The sequence below is a fragment of the Lepidothrix coronata genome, unplaced genomic scaffold (genome assembly GCF_001604755.1).
Source record: "Lepidothrix coronata isolate B3197 unplaced genomic scaffold, Lepidothrix_coronata-1.0 Scaffold48, whole genome shotgun sequence".
NCBI classification, from domain to species: domain Eukaryota; kingdom Metazoa; phylum Chordata; class Aves; order Passeriformes; family Pipridae; genus Lepidothrix; species Lepidothrix coronata.
This window is the reverse complement of record NW_016690228.1, coordinates 1581967-1607294: the sequence shown is the minus strand read 5'-3', so window position 1 is coordinate 1607294 and position 25328 is coordinate 1581967. Positions and strand designations below refer to the sequence as shown.

The 25328-nt window shown below is 41.6% G+C and overlaps 1 protein-coding gene and 1 long non-coding RNA gene across 3 annotated transcripts in view; one reads left to right on the top strand and one right to left on the bottom strand.

Moving 5' to 3' along the window:
- Nucleotides 1-16203, top strand: part of LCP1 (lymphocyte cytosolic protein 1) — a 30834-nt gene extending 14631 nt beyond the window's left edge. Inside the window, exons 6-16 of the mRNA XM_017815159.1 lie at nucleotides 532-613; nucleotides 2668-2833; nucleotides 5838-5980; nucleotides 7191-7286; nucleotides 7802-7997; nucleotides 8687-8765; nucleotides 8956-9070; nucleotides 9910-10043; nucleotides 11021-11144; nucleotides 13225-13349; nucleotides 14748-16203. Of these exons, the coding sequence (XP_017670648.1) occupies nucleotides 532-613; nucleotides 2668-2833; nucleotides 5838-5980; nucleotides 7191-7286; nucleotides 7802-7997; nucleotides 8687-8765; nucleotides 8956-9070; nucleotides 9910-10043; nucleotides 11021-11144; nucleotides 13225-13349; nucleotides 14748-14880 (1393 nt within the window). The 3' untranslated portion in view covers nucleotides 14881-16203. The remainder of the gene's footprint in view (nucleotides 1-531; nucleotides 614-2667; nucleotides 2834-5837; nucleotides 5981-7190; nucleotides 7287-7801; nucleotides 7998-8686; nucleotides 8766-8955; nucleotides 9071-9909; nucleotides 10044-11020; nucleotides 11145-13224; nucleotides 13350-14747) is intronic.
- Nucleotides 2394-23713, bottom strand: LOC108497491. Of its 2 annotated transcripts, XR_001874843.1 has the most exons (4): nucleotides 23522-23713; nucleotides 21718-21793; nucleotides 5730-5929; nucleotides 2394-2521 (listed from the first exon to the last, which is right to left on the bottom strand). It is a non-coding gene; the product is annotated as an uncharacterized LOC108497491 (long non-coding RNA). The 2 variants fall into 2 exon arrangements; XR_001874842.1 differs by lacking the exon at nucleotides 21718-21793.
- Between the last annotated feature and the right edge of the window lie 1615 nt (nucleotides 23714-25328).

The window sequence follows — 25328 nt, the reverse complement described above, 5'->3', positions numbered from 1 at the left end:
ACAGAAGCTGCTGAATTTACAATAAGCTCATGAATCTTAGCAGACTCAGGGCCTTAATAATTCTATGGTTTTTTGCTTCTTTTATCTTCAAAAATATAAAGCATCTTTCATGTTTAATGAGGATTTTTTCTTGCCTCTAGACCCTTACAATTAGATGAAGTCAGTGAAATTTGAGGAGCTACTCGGTTTTATTTTTGCCCAAGGACTTTTGGGGTTTCACACAAAGCAGCACAAAATAGTGAGTGCTTTCACAGACATTTTCTGCACAATAAACTTTTCACATGACTTCACCTTGTGGCATTCTTGGCCTTGCACCTGTAGTACAATCTGTATGTGACCCAAAAGAATTGCTCAAGTATTGAGTGTGTGCCTCTATGTGTATATGTAGAAACAGGGGGTGACTATCTATATTTGTTAAGTAACTCTCCATCTCTTGGACTTGTCCTACAATGTAGTGACAAGAGCTATATCTGTATTTTGTGCATGTGTAGTTGTTAGTGTATTTCTGGTTTTTTTTCCTTATATTTCCAGTAAGATGATCAACTTTTCAGTGCCAGATACCATTGATGAGAGAACAATCAACAAAAAGAAACTCACACCCTTCACAATACAGGTACTGAAATACAAGAAGATTCTTTTCTTCTCCCCTTAGGATCCTTTCACATAATCACTTAGAGCAAAGGCTGGATATACCATGGTTCTGCTCAACACAATCAGGCAAAGTTGTTTGTGGCAAAGTGAGATGCTCAGGTCCATGTCATAAAAATTTAAAGACTTATATTTCTGTTTCTCTCCAAACATATGAGCAATCTGACTAACCAAACACAATGTATAATGTTTACCAGATCAAAGCTTTAGATACTTTTTTGGCAGATGCCATATGAATGCAAGAGCAACTAGATAGTACAGTGACCAATTCCAGTTGGAGTAGCTCTCAAAAGGCTGAACCCCACATCTAAGGCATGGTGATGGACTTGACCTCACAACTGCTGTGTTGCAGTCTGATGTCCTCACCAAAATATTAACTGTGATCCTGGAAGTACCATGGTGTGCAACATGCCTGAAATGGGAGTATAGCCTTTGCCTGCCTTTTACAAGCCTTGCTATTTCACCTTGAATACTGAAGCACTTCTTTATTTCTATTACATGCACATGTGTATGACTTTAAAATTGGACAAATAATAGTGCTAATTTTCACCTATTTAAAGTTTATGGTGTTTCTCACCGAGCAGTATGTAGAGAGATTTTTATATGAACAACATCTATGTGTCTGGGTATAGAATATAAATAGATATATGAAATAGACATGAACCTAATCCAGTTTAGCCCTCAGCTACTCTGCACTGATGGAACATCAGCCAGACTCAAGAAAGCTCAAAAGCCATTAAATTGGATTTCTATGCTCTATATCACATTTTTCAGTTCTAATCATTTTGGTCAGCAGCATAGTTTAATGATGCAGCTCAGATCAATCTGTGTCACAGATAGACATGATTTGATCAATATAGCTTCCACTTTAACTTAACCCTTTTACAGCTGTCTGGTGGAGAAAAGGTAATTAATTTGAAATGGTTCAATTTTTCTAGCTTATGAGAATTTACATTGTGTCTCTCTCTGCATTTGGTATCTAATCTGATCTCCCTGTCATGCCAGCAGTGCTGAAATTCACATGAAAAATTGCAAATCTGTATCATAAATTATATTTTCCAGGCTTCTTTCCCCGCTTTACTTGTACTCTGTTTACCAAGCCACCTTTTTTAATAATATAGACCTATGGATCAAATTTTCTTATTTCCTTTTTTTTTTAAATGGAAATGGCAAAGGAACATAATGTTCCTGAAATATCACTTGCTTTCTGCCTCTCACTGTGAATCACTGTGTCCCTCTGACTCCACTGAACACTCCCAGGAGTCTATAATCTGAAGTTCAGAAAGAAAATATCCAGACTTCACCAGTTCTGACCTTGGCTGAACTGTGAGATTAAAAACTTAACAGGAATCACACTGATTCCTATGACAGTGTGCTTTTTGTAAACGCTGCCAGCTAGTAACTTGTAACTTAGGCGTCAGGGCTTTTGCATAGTGCTTAGGGAGAGCTGGGCCTGGAATATCTGCCAGTCACTTGGGTTGTAGCTCCCTTGTTCCTCCACATGGGCAAGACTGAGCAGAGGAGAGCCTGCCCCATGTTGTAGCTAAGTCTGTACTTGAGCATGTGCTTGAGCATTAGTCACAGGGAGATCCTGACTTTGGTAACCAGGATTGAGCCAGGACATCACTGTGAATGCAGACATACACTTTGATCTCCAATGCCTGGTGACATGGTTTCTTTCACCTTTGCCAAAGAGAGGTTCTTTCTGTCTTCATGTTGGGACCCAGAACTTACCTGTACTCCCCAGGAGATACTGTATTCCCCTGCTCCCTGTGATCAGACATGTATCCTGGGCTGCATCAAAACATGTGTGGCTAGCAGGTCAAGGGAGGTGATTCTGTCCCTCTACTCTGGTGAGACTTCACCTGGAGCGCTGCATCAGGAAAGACATGGTTCTAGGTATATAAATGCATATACAGTGAGGCTGCCTGCAGATTTCACTAGTTTTGGCTGTGCTCCCTTCCTGTATCCTCAGTTCCCCAGTTATTGCATCATTCAAAACATCTCTTCTTTCCATAGGAAAATCTGAACTTGGCCCTGAACTCTGCTTCAGCCATTGGGTGCCATGTTGTTAACATTGGAGCTGAAGACTTAAAAGAAGGAAAACCTTACCTGGTTCTGGGTCTTTTATGGCAAGTCATCAAAATTGGACTCTTTGCTGACATAGAGATCAGCAGGAATGAAGGTACGTATGGCTCTTGATTTCAGTTCTCTACTGTTATCACTGAACAGTCTTTAGGATAAAGGTCTTTTTTAAAAAAAATATTTTTTTCTTCAAGTATATGTCACCTGTTTCCTTGACTGCTCTAGTTTTCCTCGCTTTTCACAAGTTCCAGCAGTCAAAAGTCCAAGGCTGTCTGTAGACTTATATGTTCAGAGCCATTTCAGTCTCATTGGATCAGGAATAATGGTCTACACCCAAGTATTGGTGTTTTGGCATTAAATCTGGGATAAGGAAGTCTGCATTCAGAAAGCTTTGGTCTTTCTTGCCAAACATCTCCTCTTTCTTTGTGAAATCAGAATTATAGAATTACAGAATAATTTAGGCTGGAAGGAACCTCTGGAGGTCCTCTGATTCAGCCATTGAGCTACTTGCTTACAGCAGTACAGGTAGATGAGGTTGCTCAGGGCCTTCTCCAGTATTCTTTGGGTAGACTATTCCAGAGCCCAGCCACTCTTGCTCTGAATTTTTTTTCTTATATCTAGTTGGAATTTCCCTTCCTGCACCTTGTGTCTGCAACTTCTCATGCTTTTGCTTTGCATACTGGGCAAATGCAGACCTGGTTCCTCTATAATGGTTGAAGACAGTACTAGTTCCCCTCTCAAACCTCTTTCCAAGCTAAACAAACACAGTTTTCTCATCCTCTTCCCATATATCACATACTCCAATCCAACCAGCTTGGTCTCCCTCCACTAATTTGCCTCGGTTTGTCAATGTCTCTGTCATATTGGGGAGCCACAAACTGGCATTCCAGATGTATCTACCAATGCCAAAATTCTCCATGAAGTAGCTGCAGGGTGAGGGTGTGGGTGTGTACATGCAGTTCACATGGCACCTCATCTTGCTGCCTTGTTCCCCATGCCTCTGGATAGTCTGCTCAACCAACAGTGACACTTCTTTCCTCTAGTTTCCATGCAGGTGTTACCTTCATTGCCTCACCCCTTTCACATTTCTATACCTTTTATTGCCAGAGCCACCAGTTCCCAGAGTTTCCAGTTTCCATTCCTTTGTAGGTAGCCTTGCCTTGCTTAATTGCTATTTTTGACTTTCTGATATTTTTTCCTTCACTTCTCATCTAAAACTTCAGTTTGTCAGGGTAGACAAGCCAAGATAATTTTTATTTCTTTTCAGGTTCTATCTTTCCCTGATAGCCCTTCTCTACAGCTGCTCCGGGTAAAATTCCCCTTTCTTGAACATGGGACACTGTATTTCTAGTGAACTTTCCTGAGCATATGATATCAAGACAGTAGTACATCCCAACCTCTGGGAATTACCTGGGATGCACTTAATATCATGTTTGTTTTTCCTATGGTCATATCAAATGGCGGCTCAGAGTAGCTCAGAAGATATCTAATACACTCCACTTGTTCCCATCCTCTGTTCATATAAGCTTTTAGCTAATAGCAGTTATTCATATCAATTCCCTAGTGAAAGTCTTTGAATATGGCATTATTAAATTACATTCCATTTTTATTACTGTCATCTAGTTCGCTCTGTCTGGTTTCCTGATCATCCTCTGTATTGACTATGCCACCTAGTGAATATCATCTTCACATTTTAAGCACATTGCTAGTATTTGTACCAAGATGATTGATGCAAAAAAAAAAAAAAAAAGAAAACATTAATCCAAAAATCAATCCATGATCAACTCCACAAGAATCCTTCTTCCAGCCTACAGTTAACACTCTTTCCTTCATAAAATCTTCTGTCTAGTTTCAAATGTTTTTATTATCCCCCTCTGGTCCAGTTTAACCCCATTGCACCCTGTATCAAATTATCTATGGAACTCCAGATATAGTATGTCTCCACTGTTTCCTTTATGTAGCAAATCCATATTTCTTTCAAGGATTGACAAAAGATATTGGAAGAAGATCAGAGTAGTGTGATGCTCTCCCCTTTTATCACCTTAACAACTAGTTTCCAGGTTATTAGTTCTTCTTTTCAAAACTTGTTCTAAAGCCTTTCATGATCCAGAGATCAGCTCAACATACTGCAGTTGCAAGAGTCAGTCCTTCCCTCCTATCTGTTTCTCCTTTTATGAACATGAATACTATATTAATTTTTCTATAAAATAGGTATCTTCTCCAATTGACAGACGAGTTAACCCAGCTGGCCTGCGAGCCCATGAAGTCATGTGCAAGTACTCCAGAATACCTGTGTGAATCCAGTTTCAGTGTGAAGGTCACTGAGATTTCTTTAATCTAAGATGCAGAAAGTCTATCTTCATATTTTCATTCCAATCTTGCCCCTGTGTTCAGCATCACTGAGTCCAGCTCTGGACTTCTTAGCTCAGGAAAGACTTGGACCTGTTGGAGCAGATCCAGAGAAGTGCCACAGAAAGGCTCAGAGTGCTGGAACACTTCTATGAAGGCACACTGGGAAAGCTGAGATTTTTCAGCCTGGAGAAGAAAAGGCTCCAGGGAGACTTTATAGCAGTTCCTAAAGGGGCTTATAAGAAAGATGGGGACAAACTTCTTAGCAGGAACTGTTGTGATACATAAGGGATAGTGGTTTTAAACAAAAGAGGGTAGATTTAGACTAGCTATAAGGAAGACATTTTTTGTGATAAAGGTGGTCAGACACTGGCCTAGGTTGCCCCATCTAGGTGGTAGGTGCCCCATCCCCCAAAACATTCAAGGTCAGGTCATATAGGGCTTTGAGCAAACTGATTTAGTTGAAGATTTCCCTTCTCATAGGTAGTTCTTAGACCACACTGAAATTGTCTTCCACTTCTACATGATCCACTACTAGATACACAAATAACAGCCTTTTTCTCATTTTATTGATGAGACCCTTTTTCTGTTTATGTCCTCTGTCATGCTAACACACCTTGAATTTTGGCAACACTTTGGCCACTCACCTTTAGAGAGAAAACAGCCATACATTCTCCTCCGAAAGTATTCACATTATTATTTTTTTCTTGTTTGTTTTTTTGTTTTGTTTTTTTTTTTTTCCCATCCCTGCTTAGCCTTAATCGCTCTTCTGAGAGAAGGAGAGAGCCTGGAGGATCTGATGAAGTTGTCTCCAGAGGACCTGCTGCTGAGGTGGGCAAACTATCATCTGGAAAATGCAGGATGCAACAAAGTCAACAACTTCAGCTCAGACATCAAGGTATGAGAAACGCTGACCAACAACAGCAAAACAGCAGCTCCCACCCAAATTTCTATCTTCCACACAGGGATTGAACACTGAAACAATCCAAGCAGCTGAGACCACTTTGCTGAAGACATGGAGCTGGGTGCATAGAATGTTTTTAGTGGGGTTTACCTTTCCACTCACTAGTATTCCTCCTTGTCCCAACCTCTCAGTCATCACTGTCAGCCCCAGAACACCAAATGCCTGGGAAAGGAATGGCTGCTGGCTCTGGACAGGGCATATGGACTCTACCACTGTATTTTCAGTTTCTTGCCTCTATTGCTTTCCTCCTTCCTAAATTTCCTTAAGTGACTCTTGACCTGACTTTGGTTTGGAAAAGCCTGAACCTTACTCAAATATGTAACTAGATGTAGAGGAAGGGGATGGGGCTCTTCCAATTCCCCCACTTGGTCTTTCCTTCAGTATGGCACCTGGGTTACACGCTCCTCTGCCCAACCTTTGCTGTAGCCCTGAATGCACGTAATCTACTTTATATTTTGAATAACATTAGCTGAGTTAGTTAGTCAAGTCCCTAGCCATTAACAGGTAGCTTTATTTTCAGTTCTTTGAGCTATTTTTGAAGTGAGTTAATATTTTCCACGTGTGGAAGCAACGTTATACTTCACAGAAGATTAAAGACACAACATATTAAATTCTTGTCTTGTTCCTGCCCTTTTTCCTGAAAAATGCTGATACTGTTGTTAGTTTTAACTTTTGTCCTTGAAAACTATGCTTTCTCTTCCATAACTGTTCAAGCATTGCTTAGAAATCCTCTTTAAACATCTGCTTTCTCCTTCTGCATTTTCTTCTCTTAAATGCTCAGCAGCCTGACTTCTACAATATTATAAAGGTATGCATTTTGTTATCTTTAATTTTATGTTCAGATTAAGTAAATTCTAATATCTCTTCGTTGTTGCTGTCCTTTTTGTAAGTGCAGCACACAGGATTTTGTATTGTGTGTTGAACATTCTGCAGCACATGGGCTTAGGGAAGAAATAGATCTGGCAAACACAGCATAAAGTAGGAATTGCTAAGTGCTTCCAGCTTAATTAATTTAATTATGTAGCCCAATGATCGATGTAATAAAAATGAAGCATGCAGGCACATTGTTCAGGGAAGTACTGGCATTCAGAGGCTTAGCTTTAGATGTAATTTTTCTTCCCTTTAATTTCTCTGTTTGTCACAGGACTCAAGAGCTTATTACCATTTGCTGAACCAAGTTGCCCCCAAGGGAGATGAAGAAGGCATTCCAGCTATTACTATTGACATGTCAGGATTAAGGGTAAGATGAGATAAGTTTAGAGTAAATGCCGATATTTTCTGTCTGTTACTTGCATTGCTGGTCAACATAGGGTTGCACCGGGATGTCGGAACAAGCAAATCCTTTTTACCATTGCAAAATGATCTTGTATTTCAGAAATCAAAGCTTTCAAAAAATTAAATTATGTGTTTTGACTTTTGTTAGATATTATCTCTAAAACTTTAGACACACTGATAAACTACTAGCATGTAACAAGTGTATTTAAGTAAATTTATTTGGGAATTTCATAAAACCATCACATCTTGTATGGAATATGACTTAAAAGCAATATGGTGAGATGGTCGAATTATAGACAAAGCCCATTTGAAAACACAAACTTGCCATTAGTAGAAGTGGGAAAGGGAATAGCTATAAATCTGTCAAGGACCTGCTTTGACAGTTCCACATCTAGATCCACACATGGAGATCCCAGGTGGGTCTTGCATGCAGTGCCAGGCAGTGAGGTGAGGTTGATGCCCTGCTTTGTGCCAGCACAGGAGAAGGACGATGTCCAGCGAGCGGAGTGCATGCTGCAGCAGGCGGAGCGCCTGGGCTGCCGGCAGTTCGTCACTGCCACTGATGTCGTCCGGGGGAACCCCAAGCTAAATCTGGCCTTCATCGCCAACTTGTTCAACAAATACCCTGCCCTGCATAAGCCAGAGAACCAGGACATTGACTGGAGCTCCATTGAAGGTCAGGAAAATGCAAATAAAAGATGCTTCTGGCCACCAGTGCCACAGTATCCCCATCTTTGAATTGATGATACATCAACCTAATCTTATGTCCTTCAGCCATATATTCGCTGCCCTGTTAGCACAGGCAGTCTTTGGAAACAGAGGCTGTCCTTTACCTGCTTTTAGCTTCTTGTAATCTGGGGCTCTGTTCTGTGGATAACACACGCTTAAAGACAAAAAGGTTTTTGGGATGTCTGAACCAGTACAGACTACTGAGCATGCTTTTAGTTGAAATTAGAGTTGATCTGGCATTCTCTTATTTGAGGATATAAATTAAAAATCAGATCTTGCATAAACCTGCTGCCTACTTACTCTGGACTGGGGTCAGAAGCATCATTGTACGGATCATTTGCTGAACTTCAGGTCCTTCTTTCTCAGCCTCACAGTGAAACTGTTCATGCTGGGGCAGAGGCCGTTCTTGATTTCTTGAAGGCATTTAAAGGCCAATCTGGCAAAATACTATAATATATAGGCCATGAAGAAATATTGCATGTTGTACCATGCTTTCTTATTTCACACGTCAACCAGTGTCTCCTTTTGTTATTTCAGCACACTGTAAATTCAGAGTTAGTGTTTCTTCACAAGACACTTATTTTACTGGATTGTTTTGTTTTGCAGGCTTGTTGATTGATGTATCTGTTGTTTTAGGTGAGACAAGGGAAGAGAGGACGTTCAGGAACTGGATGAATTCCCTGGGTGTTAATCCACGTGTAAATCACTTATATAGGTAAGACAAGGTATTACATTTCCTTCAGATGATAAACACAGCCAGAAATTGCTTACAAAATATATATACAGAATATATGCTGCTTTTTGGGGTTTTTTTAGGAAACTAAGTTTACCTCTGCTAAGTTTAGTTGTGTTTCCTTTCTCTGTTCTTTAGACAATAATGTTTCTTTTTCTGTTGTTGCTTTCAGTGACCTGTCAGATGCCTTGGTTATCTTCCAGCTCTATGAAAAGATCAAAGTGCCAGTAGACTGGAACAGAGTGAACAAACCACCATATCCTAAACTGGGAGGCAACATGAAGAAGGTAAAAAAACCTGGAATAGATCGAGTAGTGATGCCTTGTCCTTAGAGTATGTCTATAGTTTCAAACAACAGTGTGGATATTCATGTTGCTCTCCAGTGCCAACTACAGCACATTAAATGATTTTTTTGTCTAGTTAGTGATTAACTTTTCATCCTGAAAAATAAACATACATTCAACTCGCTCTGTTGACAGGTGAAAAATATTTGTAAAGTAAAAAGACTTGACAACTTCTGCATAATTCTTTAAAATCTGTATTTGCAGACCGCTTTTGCTACTATTTTAAGCACCAATTATAATGCATCTGCAGCAAGAGACACGTGGCACCAGCTTAATTGCAGCTGTCTGGATCACTGCCCTCCACATCAAATGAAGAGAGTGATGATAAGCATTCTTGACCAAATGCATCAAGAACCAATCACACAGCTGCTGCTAAATGCAAAGCTTTTTTGCAACTATCTGGATGACTAATTTCATCCAGTTAGACCAGAGCAATCTACTGACCTAAAATATCAACTGGGACACTAACTCTTTGTCTCAGTGCAATGCCATGATGCTGGAGGTACCTATGAGCCAAAAATTTTTATTTTCTGTGATAGTCTACTTTTCAGGCCCTGGTGACAAAGAATAACATTTCTGTCAACGTTAACTGTTTACCATGGTATTTTTGGGGTGGAACTGCCTGCTAGTAGTCAAGCAGCCATATTATCACAGAGCCCCAAAGTTTCTTTTTGCCCAGGAAGATCTAGGCTGAGTGATCCAAGGAATTTAAAGTAATAGTATCTTGTCTTTTTTTTTTTCCTATGTTTTTGAACCACACCAATTGACTGTGCCATCAACAGCTTGAAAACTGCAACTATGCAGTGGAACTGGGAAAGAATCAAGCCAAATTTTCCCTCGTTGGCATTGCTGGGCAAGATCTCAATGAAGGAAACCGTACACTCACCCTGGCCTTAATCTGGCAGTTGATGAGAAGGTATGTCAGTCAGCCACAAACTTCCAAGCATTTTGGTATTGTAATAGTTTCCTGAAGCTATCTCTGAGAAGGCTCAACAGGCTACATCTTTCTCACTCCTCTGTTTGCACTTAAATACAAAGGCAGAATTCCTAGCTAGGATTGCATCCTAGTTAGGGATACGATCAGAAAGCACATCTTGTGGGCAAGGCCATTACAGTCAGCACATGCAGAAGATTATTATTGTCACTACCTGTATAACATAAATGAATGTTCATTGCATGGAAGAGAGGAAAAGAAGTTGAAAGGTCTCAATATCAGGGAATGGGGAGAATGTACTGGAAACAAGGAAATGATGCAGAAGTTGTGTAACCTGCTATCTGAAGTGGGTACAACTCAGTAGCTCTCCCCATTTTAATGAAAATCTCTATGTGTGTACGTTTGTGTGTTTAAGAGCTCTGTAACTGCTGTAAAGAGACCCAGTTAGGAACTGAATACAGACTAAATTCAGACTACAGAGAAAGGTACAGGTTTATCAGGCAGGTACTTAAACTAGAGATGTTGTGATTATTTACCATCAAATTCAGATGTCTTTCCAAGGTGTATGCTCACATATAAGAAAAATATTCCAGGCTTATTTTTATGCAGAAGGTGAGCAGAATGATTCCCTTTTGTTCCTGAAGTCAGTGATTATTTTTTAAGCACTATGAGAATGAGTCACTTACACTGAGATCCATTAAGAGGGACCTTCTAGGAATTTTGAGTATCAAAAACTTTTAACACTTCCAAAACAGTGATTAAGGAATTGGGGATGAATTAGATTTATTAGATTAATTATTGTGTTATAATATAAATCATATGCACGGCGAGTGTGTGGGAGGCAGAGGAATATCAGGTCAAAGAGGACTTTTGGGGTGATACCAGTCAATCTGCGCACATACAGGACAGTTCTGAGGTTACAGCAAACTTTGAGAAAAGATCCTGGCTTCCCTTTTAAGGTACACCCTGAATATCCTTGAAGACATTGGTGGCGGAGAAAAGGTCAATGATGAAATCATTGTCAGCTGGGTCAATGAAACACTGACCGCAGCTGGGAAGGATTCAACCATCTCCAGTTTCAAGGTACAGTTTTTTGTTGGAAGTCTCTGCTTAGGAATCTCTTATTCAGTGTGTTTGTGTGTATGTTATATACATTGCCTGTATATACATGTATGTGTACATATACATGCACACTCTACCTTATGATATAACTAACTACATAGTTCGAGTATTCCCTTTTAAAAGCATGTTCAAATATACGGATTTTATCCAAGGGGCTTTAATGTGAAAAGGTAATAAAAATATGATATGAACATAACAGAAAACACCTTGAATTCCAGTTTGACATGGGACATCAAAGTATGAAGCCAGGAATGATGACTGGAATTAAGCAAGAACTGCTGTGCTGTTGATTATAAGTCAACAGCAATTACAAATAACAGTATTAAAATGAACAATAGCAATACATTTATAATCTGGTACTACTATTCAGGGGTACCTTACCCTATTTTGCAAGGTACCATACAAACACAGAGATGGACCAATGCTAGAGAGCTCCCAATTCTGCTAACAAATCTATGATGCTTCCCAAGCTAGGGGACACTCAGTGGATATAAATCAGCAGTTTGCACCAGGCGAGAACAGATCCATCAAACTTCATGTAAAGAGTTCAGAAATTACCCAGCTGGTTCCCCTCGCACCTCCCATCAGTAGATGTGTATCAATGTCCTCTCCCCGTAGGAAGCAAATTCACTAGCCTCACACCTCATCTTTTGATTTAACGGCACTGTATGCTGTGACAGGGTGACCTGGTTAATGGATGAGGGGAGGGCTGTGGATGTTGTCTACATGGGCTTTGGTAAAGCCTTTGACACAGTTTTCCACAGCATTCTCCTGGAGAAACTGGCTGCTCATGGCATGGATGTTCCCTGGGTAAAAACCTGTCTGGATGGCCGGGTCCAGAGAGTGGTGGTGAATGGAGTTACATCCAGCTGGTGGCTGCTCACTAGAGGGGTTCCCCAAGGCTCACTATTGGGGCTGATCCTGTTTAACATATTTATTGAAGGTCTGGAGAGGGAGATCAAGTGCATCCTCAGTTTTTAGAGGACACCAAGTTGGGTGGCAGTGAGCATCTGCTGAAGGGGAGGAAGGCTCTGTGGAGGGACCTGGACAGGCTGAATCGATGGACCAAGGCCAATTGTATGAGGTTTAACAAGACCAAGTGCTGAGTCCTGAAGTTTGGCCACAATAACCCCATACAGGGCTACAGGCTGGGGGAAGAGTGGCTGGGAAGCCGCCCAGTGGAAAAGGACCTGGGAGTGCTGGTCAACAGCCATGAGCCAGCAGCGTGCCCAGGTTGCCAAGAAGGCCAATGGCACACTGGCCTGTATCAGGAAAAATGTGGCCATCAGGATCAGGGAAAGTGACTGTCCCTCTGTACTTGGCCACACTTCGAATTCTGTGTTCTGTTTTGGGCCCCTCACTACAAGAAAGACATTGAGGTGCTGGAGTGTGTCCAGAGAAGGGCAACAAAGCTGGGGATGGCTCTGGAGCACAAGAGAAGCTTATGAGGAGGGGCTGGAGGAGCTGGGGAGTGTTTAGCCTGGGGAAAAGGAGGCTGAGGGGAGACATTATTGATCTCTACAACTACCTGAAAGGAGGTTGTAGTCAGGTGGGGGTCTCTTCTTCCAGGTTATGAGTGACAGGATGACAAGAAATGGACTTTTCAAGTTTGGAAATGGCCAGGGGAGGTTTAGATTGGATGTCAGGGTAAATTTCTTCCCTGAAAGGGTTGTCCAGACGTGGAACAGGCTGCCCGGGGAAGTGGTTGAGTCACCATCCTCAGAGGATTTAAAAGACATGTAGACGTGATGCTTAGGGACATGATTTAGTGGTGGATTTGGAAGTGCTAGGTTAAGGGTGGACTTGATGATCTTAAAAGTCTTTTCCAACCTAAACAATTCTATGATGTCTCATTCATTGGGTAAAAAACGATCCTTGAAAGAGTTCCTAGTCTGCCTTAGATAAAAAATCATTCTAAGCAGCCCTTTGTGAAGATCTAAATGGTATTTCACTGAACTGTCCATTGTTCTCGAGTCTAGACTCTGACTTTGTGGAAGATTTGTCATCCACTTGCATCTAATTTTATTTTCCATGTATGCAGGATAGCAAAATCAGCACCAGCATGCCAGTCCTGGATCTCATTGATGCCATTCAACCAGGATCGATCAAGTATGACCTCTTGAAAACAGAGGACCTGAATGATGAGGAGAAACTAAATAATGCTAAGTACGTTTGTGCCAAGTGACACTTAACATGAGTTACCTGCCCAGGCTTGCCTAACTCTGTCTTTGAAAACTGCTCTTCTGTCATTCCCATCTGGCACAACCTCAATTGAGAGATACCACCAGAGTTAGAAGCATGAAGGCTAGGAATTAGGTAGTAAAAAGACTATCAATGGAAATGAAATGTGTAATGTAGTTCCTGCTTTATAAATCCCTTGAAGGAATTAAAATCACTTGGCTTCACAGGCTTCTATTTTCTCATATTAAATTTAAAATTCTTTCAGAGATCAGGGAACAATGCCAACAATAGTGAGCCGCGGAAAGCAGTGATTAGAGGTCATGATAGCTCTTTAGGCACATACAGGTGGAATAAAGGCATATTTAAGAGAGAAGGGGGAGGACAGGATTCATGCCTGACAAACTGATTCTGTGGATGCAGATATTGATTTTTTTTTTCCCCTGAATGCAAATGATTTCCTAGCATAGAGTCAATTCTGGGGGCATCTCCCTTTCCTTTCAGAGTTACACAGATCACCTCCTGGTCTGGTCATCAGTTTAACTTCTCTTTTTCTATACGGTAACTACAAAAGAGAAAAAGATGACTGTAAGGCAATCAGAGCTGCCATCATTTTTTGGAAGACTTTTTCCACTCTTGTTTTTCCCTTCCATTTCCTACCATCTGTTCTCTTTCTTTCCTTGTAATACTATGTGTGCTTTTCTCTGTTCTTATTCATTCTTCTGCTGCTCTTTTCCTTATTTCTCACTCCCATCCCCCTCACCCTCCAAATGTTTCTCTGCATTATGGGGAGAATTTCACAAATATATGTGCTTTGAAGTAGGAAGAACCTAGGATTTTCTAGCTTTTTAAATGAAAAATAGAAGAGACAAACCCACTGGAGAACAGACAGTACCTGTGCATCAGTGCACTCTGAGCAGGGAGACGGAAATGTCAACTTGCACATTCTGGGTATGACTGAAATAGAAGTCCCTGAATATTGATTTCCTGATCTCCACTGACATCAGCCTTCTGCTTCCATCCTTGCAAGCTTGTTTATGCACAAAGACTGAGTCTCAGGGATTGAGGAGGAGCAAGACCAGAATGGCTGGTTATGAGGATAATCTTTCAGGGGAAGGGAGACTAAATGTTTCATACCAGAGTTTGGTCTACAGTCTCCCATCCTGTGGGTAATCAGTGCTCTCACCACCAGGAAATACACTCTACCTTTTACTGGAAATGTAGTTCTTTATGAGCCTGTCTCATACATTCCTGTAGAAAAGTTTAACTTTGGTGAATCAGTAAAACCCACTCTGGTAAAACACTTAACAGAGGGAAAATTAATGCTACTGCACTAATTTATGTCTTTGTTTTTTCCTTTTTTTTTTTTTCACCCCTGAAATGCAGATATGCCATCTCTATGGCAAGAAAAATTGGAGCAAGAGTCTATGCCCTTCCAGAAGACTTGGTTGAAGTAAAACCCAAAATGGTCATGACAGTCTTTGCTTGCCTTATGGGAAAAGGCATGAAGAAAGTTTAAAGCACAAAAGACTTTTACTGGTGCCTGTTATTCATCCTTTAGATTCCCTCAAACTGGATGCTCTTCTCTGTATCAAAGAAATTGCAGGGTGCTCATGCTTTTAAGGCATGAATGTTACACATCGTTCCAGATTATACGGAAGTTGTGTATTCACGTGTATCCAGGAAATATTTTGATTTGAACAGTAATATGTGCTTGATTTCTTTGCCTTATTTTCCACTTTGCTAGATATAACCATTTCATATTCCTGAATAAGCTTTCAATACTTTCAATTTTATTAATGGATACCAGGGTTTTCTGTCAGAGGTCACCTGGAGATCTTTGTCTTGGGAGGTACAGACAGCTTTTAGGACTATGAAATGTTATATGCTGCTTCTGCCTGAAAATATCGTCATGCTTTTCATAGCATTTCTGCCATACTTACCTTCCGTTTGCACCTGGGATAACTCAAGGGGTTTCCCCAAGCCAATTCAAATATTAGTGACTATATTTTTGAATAGTAGAATCCTCTTAGGAAATTCTTTTGTAAAGAGAGAAGTATTTGGTGTCTGCAATGTGTTGCTGCTACGTGAACTGAGCAGTACTTTTCCCTGCAAGTTATGCCTCTGCTGTCAGTGGCATTACTCACAGATTACATTACTGCTCATGGAAAAAAACATACCTCCAAACTGGAACTTTTGCAAGAAACATTCTCCAAAGGATAATTCATTTTTATGTCATAACATACTTCAAACAGAAACAGATTGCAAAGTATGAAATGAAATGAAATGAAAACCATGATAAAGAAACTAAGGGAATGTACTCAGTTGGTAGCAATACTGTAAGAAGTGAACCAAAGGAATGCAGAATGATATATTTATGTAGCCAATAAAAATTAAACTCTGTTAACTTCACAGACTTGCACTCAAAGGGCTGCGGCTCTGATTCAGGAGAGCATTTAAATCTGTGCTTGCATATGAAACAAATACTAAAATGCTTCCCTGAACCCAGGCTGGGATCCTCAATGGGGCTAAATCAGCTTAGCTTTGTGGCTAACAAAGCACTGTCAACTTGTCTCAGATGAGGACCTAGCCGTGTCTATAGATAGTCAGCAGGATATTTGCACTGAATCTCTTCCTTGGCATGAGACATTTACTGTTCTGGCCTCTATGTGGATTTTACTGTGGTGAAATGCAGAAGGAGGGAACTTTGCCTTAATGCAATCCCATTGACACAGTCTCAGCTCTCTCCCTATCCCCCTCCCTCTCCTCCAGCCCTTCAGAATTGCCTTAATAAAAAACCAATATTCAGTGATGTGAGAAGTCTCTCCAAATAAAATGTTCTTTAAAGCCAAATGTGTAGTCTTTGCTTTAAGTAGTGCATGTGCTAATTGGGAAGTGTGTATCATATAGCTGAAACAGGGAGAGATTTAAAAATTATCTGTGGGCTCGCTAAGGATATGTCTTCTGTATTATGTATTGTTATCAAAACCACAGATTGCACAGAGTGGGAAAAATTATTTCCTAGGCTATTTCTGAACATGCCACTCTGAGACACTGCCAAAGGTGGGATATTGTGCTGGCTGGACCTGCAGTATGATTTTCCCCATTTGGCACCATCTCCATCATCCCCTTCCTTTGCTCATGTACCGATAAACTTCTTTAAGCAATCTGCAATGCAAATATGTTGCTTTGTTTCTGCAGTAATGGCCAGATCCTGTTCCTGATCAGATCTGACTGCCCTGTTCCTCTTATGAGCCCATGTATTTAATACAGGGTAGGAAAGGTACAGTATCCTAAGACCATCCTGTCCAGTCACAATATAAAGGAGGAGAACATCTTAAGTATTATACGATGGAGATATCACCCTAGCTTATTGCCCAGATTAATTAATTAATCTGGGCCCCTGGTGGTCTAGCAGTTAGGGTGCAGCACTCTCACCACTGTGACCCGGGTTCGATTCCCAGCCCCCCCGGGCAGATGGAGCTCGTCAGCCTTGTAAGGCAATCCATCTAAGAGAAGGTCACTCTAAACAAACCTACGTCCTGAGACCCTCACTGCCACTGTCCAAGCTTGCTCGGCCCCGGCAGATGAACCTCAGGATTAAAGGGTGGGCTCAGTTCAGCGCACGCTGTGTCTCACCTAAAAAATCCACTGCGCAGGCTCGAAGGGTTAATGACCTTTCCCAAATCTTCGCTCGCGAAGGCTGGCCATTATTATTATTATTGCCCAGAGAGGGGGAGCTATCTATGGCCCCTACGCCACTCCTCCTGTTTTCAGAGATAGGACCTGCTGTTGCCAGAGAAGAGGGTGGCACTGAAAAAGCAGCTGTTCTCCTCTTATGAGTGACTAGGGAGCCCTGCAGAGGAACACCAGAGAAAGGAAAGTGTAAGCAGAACCTGCGACTGCAGCAATTCTCTTGGGTGGGATGACCATGTGTTTCATGCGTGTTGCATATATGTGTGTATGTCTGCAAATTGAAGAGGCCGTTTTGGCTTGATAGATGGTATAGATCTGAAAGGACCAGGTAATCTTGCCTGAAGACAGCCCTGCTCTGTATTCCCTAGTCAGGGAGATGGTCTCACCCCAGACTCAGGGGCAGTCATGAAAGATGAAGCAGTTGACAGATGGGCAACAACAGCAGTGCCAGGGTGAGAGAGGTGGCTTTTCTGTAGATCTCAAATGAATGGAGTCACTTGCTATACTCAGAGAGCAGAAGGGATTTTTAGGCATTTTCCACACCAGCCCTTAGCAACTGCGGTTTTGCACAGGGGTAGGATTTTTAGAGGAGCCCGCTGAGGGAGGCAGAGAAAGGAGGCTTTCACACATCGCGCATTTCCACTAGGCAAGATCATAGAATCATAGAATCAGCTGGGTTGGAAAGAACCTCTGAGATCATCAAGTCCAACCCTTGATCCAACACTGCCGTGGTTACTAGACCATGGCACTAAGTGCCCCATCCAGTCTCATCTTAAAAACCTCCAGGACGGAGAATCCACCACTTCCCTGGGCAGCCCATTCCAATGCCTGATTACCCTCTCTGTGACGAATTTCTTCCTAATATCCAACCTAAACTTCCCCTGGCAGGGCTTAAGACCTAAGACTCTGTAGGACTTCAGGGGCCCTGGAGATTGAAAGCTGACTCTAGCTCAGTCTCTGGAGAGGGGCCAGGTGATGTACACTCTTATTTGAAGAATGTTTTGTGAAAGAGGCTGTTTTTCCTCCTCAGTATCCTAGCACCAGAGCCGGGCACCTGCCACAGAGCTCTCCCCTTATCTAGTCCCCTGCCTCCAGGCTGCTTTTGGGAGCACTATCTTTGAGCTCCAACGTGCAGCTCTGCAGCAGCGCCGAGAGCCCCGGCACAAGCCCTGGCCCAGTGCAGCAGGGAGAGCTAACCACGAGATGGCACTCACTCTATATGGAGTTCTAGAAACTGGCATGCATGAGCTCTGACAATGGGCTCCTCTGAGAATACAGAAAAAATTGAATACTTAACCTAGGCAAAACGCCAGCACCTGTCAGCGTGCAAAAGGGAGTAAGAGCTGTTGGCAGGGATACCATAGTAAATGCCTTGCCATTTCTTCATCCCTATCCCTGGAATCTCTCTTGAAAAGTGGATCTGTCATGACCCCAAGGGTATGGGGCTGCATTCTGGTACAGGAGTGTAAATATTTTCACTTTTCAGTGCATCTCTATTAAATTGGGTATTCTTGTTTATTTGATGGATTTGAGGTTTTGCTTTCGTGAAGCGGTAACATCAGCCAGTAACAAAGCTCCCAGCAGATGCTGAAGGGGTTAAGCCTATGACAAGCATCACCAAAAAAACCCACCAGGATCTGGACTTTTTTTCTGTTGCTTTTCTCCAACTTTCTCCATCACTCTTAGAGAAAGCAGCTGTCTTTGGGATTCATTCCCAAATCAAGCTGGCTTTGTAAGCACTTCCATTATTGATTTTCATTGCACAATTAATCATAATTTTCAATGCTTCAAAAAGGCTTAGACATTCATACAAATAAAAATAAAGCATCAGCAGTTAGACCAAAAAACATGAGGGCAATCAATCCACATGCTTCAGGGTACAGTCTGATCACCAGATGGACTCAGAAGGAAATATCCCCCCATAGTGTAGTAAAGTATAATTAGGTGCATGATGAGGATTTTACACCTTCTTGTAAATCATCTATCCTAGCTAGAAATCATCTGTTCTGGCCTTGGGAAGGGGTCAGCAAGCAGTGTGGCTGGCTGCTGTGTGCTCTTGTACAGGTAAAGATACGTTTCTACTTCCTCCAGAGTTGGAACTGAACTAAAAGCCCAACCTGACACTCATCCTTCTAAGTGCAGCTTAATTCTGTTGTGAGCCTAATCACAAACTTCATGTCCTGGTGTTCATTGCTGCTTAACCGACCAGCAGCTTTGATCTGGCTTCTGTTTGGAAAATAGGACCCAGTCTCTGGCAGACGGCTGCAAAAAGCACATGAGCAGCACTGGTCCTACAGCAACTATTCAGCTACTGCTGCTTTCAGCTTGATGGAGAAATGGATACTTGTGCCTCTGATCTTGAAAACCCATGTGCTGAGTTGCTAACGGGGCTCTCCAGCTCTCTATCTTCTGCTACTTCTGGCATCCTCCTCCACCATCTGAAGAACAGTCTTGACAAGAATGTGGGAGCATTTTTCTTCAGGCTGCTCAGCCACATAAGTCCAGTGCTTTTCAGGCAAGCGGATAGGGCAAGCAGCAGAGATTAGCACCACCGCTGAATGCCCGGCTCTCATTGCATGCTGTGTTGAGCAACACTGGAGCTAAAATTTATCCACAAACCTAAGAAGCAGTTCATTAAGTAGGATACGAAACAAAGGAGCTCTGTGTAAGGTGACATCTGTGGACTTTGTACAGCTTAGTGTGAGAAAACTCTGAATTAGGACCAGCATCACTTAAAAATGTTCTCATTTTGTTTATAATTTTTGTTAGTCAGCACTCAATGTCAGTTCTCTTCTACCATCAGGAAAACTGTGTCATTCTCCTGACAATTCATTTGCTGCTCTCAAAGTAACACACAGCTTTTAGTTTTCACTGAGTAAAATGACTATATTTTTTTAAGCACTGTATTTGATCAAACCTTATTTACTTTTTGTGCCCTTTTAACATTTTAAAGGCAACAGTGCTTCACAGGAAACCTAATTTGTTCCAAGGATACTATTACTGATTCATGATAAATTGTCCAAAGCTGAGAAAGGTCAGAATTCACACAAGCCATGTGTTCACAGGTAATGCTATGTCTTAAATTTGTGAAAAGAGCAGAAATCTACATAACCAGTCATGCATAGGTACACTCAACTCCCTCAGGACAGGCACTCATTTAGTGCATTTGTTAAGGATCTAAAGAAATACAGCAATGAAAATCTGTAAATGCACAAAGCATGGAGAGAAACCCCACACATCCACTTGGCAAATCTCCTAGCAGGTGAGTGACAAGCATGGTGCTGCTTTGATTCCCGTAGGCAGAAAAGCAATGTCCCGTTGCCAAGCACCTTTGGCAGCCTATGAAGTTGTCCTGGTTCTTCACTGCAGTTAAGCAAACAGACACCTCAGAGCATGTGTTGGTTTGTCACTAAGGTGGGGACGTATCTTCTGGCCAGCCCCTCAGCAGTGTGCCCTCCCTTGATTTTGCAGCCCTGCAGCAGAACACCCTGCATGCCTGAGAGGTAGTGGATAAACCTTAGGAGCATCAACCTCTACATGCCTTCTCCTCAAGACCTGTGTTTGCTTGCATGCTAGTGAAACTATCCTGTGGTTAAGTAACGTGACAGTGAAAGGCTCAATCAGCCACAGCAGTGAAAAGTAATAGAGATCTCTGAGGAGGGATGCAGGTCCTGCCATACCTCCACTGCTTGCTGTGTTGTCAAATCACATTTGACATAAGGGAAATGTGGCCTCAGCGTCCCATAATGCTTCTAAAACCCACATGGGGTAATGCTGCCCATGTCGTGATCAGACCTTGCAAAATATCTCTAGTAACTTCCCAACTTTGCTGTTGGAGCCAGATTCTAGAAATATAGGTTCTGCTAATTTTAGAGGTTGTGAACTGTACTAATGAGACCTGGACTGTCAAAATGCCTCCTTGGCTTGTCAAGCTTTAGAACATGTGGAAACAACCTACTAATACAGGTTCAGCCACTGCCTGCCAGCACTCACTCAGGGACAAGAAATCTGTTTTCTCCCAGGTTAACCCATAATTTTCTAGCACGCGTAGCATGTGATTTTTATATTTGAGAATAACGTGAGGGAGAAATGCCAGAACCACAGAAATTTAGACATAGTCCAGATTTTCCCCTCCTGGTGGTTTCATAGGCTGCAAAATTGTTTCCTGAATGAAATGACAGAGGTTGGTGACATTGGCCATATATGTAAATGATCACAGTGTCCTACAGAGATTAATTGGTTCATGAATAAAGATGAGGAGCCGAGGTGTGCAGGGACAAATCATTTATCAATTATATGCCTTGGAAGACTGAAAGATGATGCAGCCTTAACGGCTGAATGGGTTTGAAAGGGGGACTTGTAAATTGAGTTCTAATTCTGTTCTGCTGCATTCATAATAAAGAGCTGTTACACTAATTGCATCTTTGTGTGGTTCATGAGCAACAGCACTCAGCTGCCTCACACAGTAAGCAACAGAGATCAGAGTTTAGTTAGATTTTAGTCATCTTTTGCTTTATGTGGGAGGGATGCTAACTGGTCACCTTTGGCCTCATCAGTAATGATAACACACAAAAGAAAGGCAAGGGCCTATAAATGGTTTTCAGATTATTTTGCTTTTGAATCTGAATTTAAAGAAGCAAGAAGGACAGCACAGACTCACTTGGCTTCTGTGTTCTGCTTCAGTCCCATGGATGCATCAGCATGATTACCCATCCCTGAAAGGACTCCCTAAACAGCTGGAAACGAGAGGATTCTGGAGGATCAAAACAATAACAGACCATTCTAATCCCAAACAAGGAAAAGGATCTGAGGGACGTGACTGCTGACAACAGCTGACCTCCCCTCCTTCTGCCCCTTCTGTATGCTTGTTAACAGGTTTACTATTACAAAGAGACAGCAGCAACCTAGCATGTGCTTTAGCACACGCTGAAATACAGACTCAGATCTGAGAATCTTGATGCAGGATGAGACTTGTTATTTAAAATCTTACTGCTGGAAACTGTGCAAGCCCCAGGATCAAAGAAGATAGCCACATTTAGGTCCTGGTTGAGTTTAAAGGAAATCCTGTGATGCTTAGTTGCTGAAAACCAAAGGTGCCACTAATGGGAGTCACTGAGATTACTCAATGGCAGTGCTCCAACTGCTTGAGACCATCTGGCTGCAGCAGTTCAAGAAGTTTTTGCTTTATATGTTTCACATGACAGCTTTCTGGGCTCTGGTGCTCTTTCGCCAGAAAGAGCAGCTGCAGGAGCCCAGAATGACAGCCAGGCACAGCCCAGCATCTCAGCATATGCTGATGCAGAGGGTGCTTGAGCAATGATAGATATCCTGGCTTAGCAGGGACACAGGTGCCTGGCCTTCTGCTGCCACCTTTTTGAGCACTGACATCTTAAGCCACCACAAAAAGATGTGCCAGAGCCTGGTCTGGTATGCTGTGTCCAGGGGACACTGGTGTTACATGTGAATGTGCAGAGGGAGAGGAGAGTCAGCATTCAGCCAAAAGAGTGAAAAAATCTCTTTAGAATTGCTTTACAAGAGTGATTATATTTTAAAAAACAATATAATAATGGCATCAGAAGGCTACATATACTGCCAGTCCTAATTCCCAGATGCATAATTTCAACCAAGAAATCAACAGAATACTTTGTTTATTATCTGCTCTGAAAGCTAAGACCTGCTCATCCTTTTTAAATAAAAACCTATGCATTTCCCAAAGCTACACTAAAAGTTAACAGAAACCAACACAAATGGAACCATTTCCCATTACTGCAATGCTTCTGGTCACATCTGCTGTGGTAACACTTGCAAGCACCAGGTCAGCATAGCCCATAGTCTACCCAGTGGAGAAGGAATAATTAATCCCTGTGCAGGAAAACCTTTGAACTCAGACAGAATTTTTGATCAAGCAGCTCTTCACCAGGGAATGCTGACTCAGCAGAAGCAAAAAGGGTTCCTAGAAAGGATCAGTTTTGATGAATTTCCTGACTAGAGAAAAATAAATTTGTTCAAGAAAGGAAGACTTTAAATCTTCTCAAATTCAACTAAAATCTCCTCTTGCAAGAGTTTCTAAATTCAATCTTATTTCCTCCAGGTCTTAAAAAATAGAGCATTGAAATGCAAGTTAGTTTACAATAGAATTATGTTAAAAGCCTTGGAAAAAAGTCAAACAACAGTTGAAATTATCAAAATGAAATGGTTTTTTAACTCAATTGTTTTTATAGTTGTCCTTCACAGTCTTTTTTAAGACTGCATTTTTCTTTCCAGAAATACTTCCCAAGTTCTCAGAAAATCTTGAAGGCTATTATTACCTACTGCTGCAGGTAGAGCAAGTAAATCTTAATTTATGACTTTTCTAGCCTGGAACATTGCATATTGCTTATGACCATAATAAGGACCTGAAGTGTTCAAGCTAAGGGAGATAGAGAGAATCTATGGGATACACTGGAACAAATACAGCCTCCTACCTCCAAGTGAGTCACCCCGGTTCCAGTGGCCATGAATAAGACCAGATGCTTCATTACTCTCTGAGATATCTACAAGAGGTCACAGATGAATTGCTCCCAAAAAGTTCCCATTTCTCTGCAGTGTCTGTATAAGCAGCATTAAAATGGCTTGCTCAGGTGTAGTAATCTGCAGTGGGAAGGGCTAATGATAGAGAAGATGATTCTCTCTTCCTAAAGGATGAGACAAGGGAATGTTGACATAAATCAAAGCACAAATGATAACCCCTAACAGCTGGGTGGAAGCAGGGCAGTTAATGCTTAAATTTGGTGCCTGAATACATTCCCACCCCTTTCTATTATGTTGGTAGTTTTTTAACTGATATTCTGGCTGGGCACACCTAGAACGCTCCTTTAGCAGCTCACAAGGATTTGGGGGTAATCAGTGTGCATTTGGTTGTTCATTAGAGCAAATCACATCAACACAGTATAAATAGATATGATCAGGAAAGGAAATCTGACCTGCTTAAAGACAGAACTGTCATAGAAATTGCCTTTGTGTGTGGAGTGTGCCACAGCACAGATAACTTTGCAATGGGAAATCAGTTCAATTTATGGAGCTGCTTGCTGACCAGGAACCTCATTTTAGGTAAGCAGATTCAAACATTTTGGCTTCTGGTGCTGGGGTGGTGGTGCTGGGACGAAGCTAGAGGCTCTAGTGACTGCAAAGCTGCCATTTAGTCACCCAAGGACAATGACCAGAGATGGTGAAGAGGATGGTGACTGCATTGTTTAAATACTAATGGAAAGGTAAAAAAAGGAGGAAGATGAAAGATCCAAATAAGCAATGTCCAGCACACACTTGAGAGAAAGCGGGTTTGTGTCCTACTTTGAGTTATGAGAACTCTGAGGCTTTCAGACAAGCAAGAGGCCTGGGGATATACATTTCTTCCTCCTGCCCAGTCACACCTTCCATTTTATTTTTTGTTTATTTTTAGATCTTTCATTCTACATTTATTGTTTATTGTGTTTTAACCTCTGCAGAGCCTTAGCTACCACAAGACTCTGATTTGTCCTTCCCTCAGAATTTCCTCTATTGCCATCAGTTTCCTCAAAGACCCATTTTTCTTTTTTTTTGGTAATAAATATTTCCAGTGCATTCCAGAAACCAAAAGCAAGTGGGAAATCAGCAGCTTTCAAACTCCATGTGAACTGTCACTTTACAACAAGCTGGAGAACCCACTGGAAAAGCAACCAACATTCAAAAATACCTTACACCTACCATTTGTCCAAAACTTTCTTCTCAGATAGATAGGAGAAAGTGTTCCCTTCTCCCACTTAATTATCACTTTAAGACATGTAGAGATATGATCCTTATATTTCCTTCAATACCAGCAGCCCAGCTCCATCAGCTTTCCAATCTCTTCTGCTAAACCTATCTCAGTAGGTCAAATTTTTCTTCATATCTGTGCATCAGACATTTCCAGAAAAAACAGGGTCTGGATGACCAAGTTTCCTGTCTTTTATCCTATGCTGGCAGATTCCTTTTGCCTATGTGAGGAAAGAGTATCTGAACCTTTGGTTTAAATATCAACCTTCATGGCAGAGCACTGCCCACTGCCCTTTCAGGGAATGCCCTCTGTACCCTACCAGAACTTTTTGTTTGTTTGAACAACATCTAGAAAAGATCAAATAGGAACTACAAAATCTACGTAAGGTGTTAGTGGTATAGCTTCCCATGAGCCTTTTTTTACCCTTTCCCTTTGGTATCTGTTTTTTTGCACAGCTCTAGTTTGGGCATTTTCAGTGTTGGTGTATTTCCAGAGACATT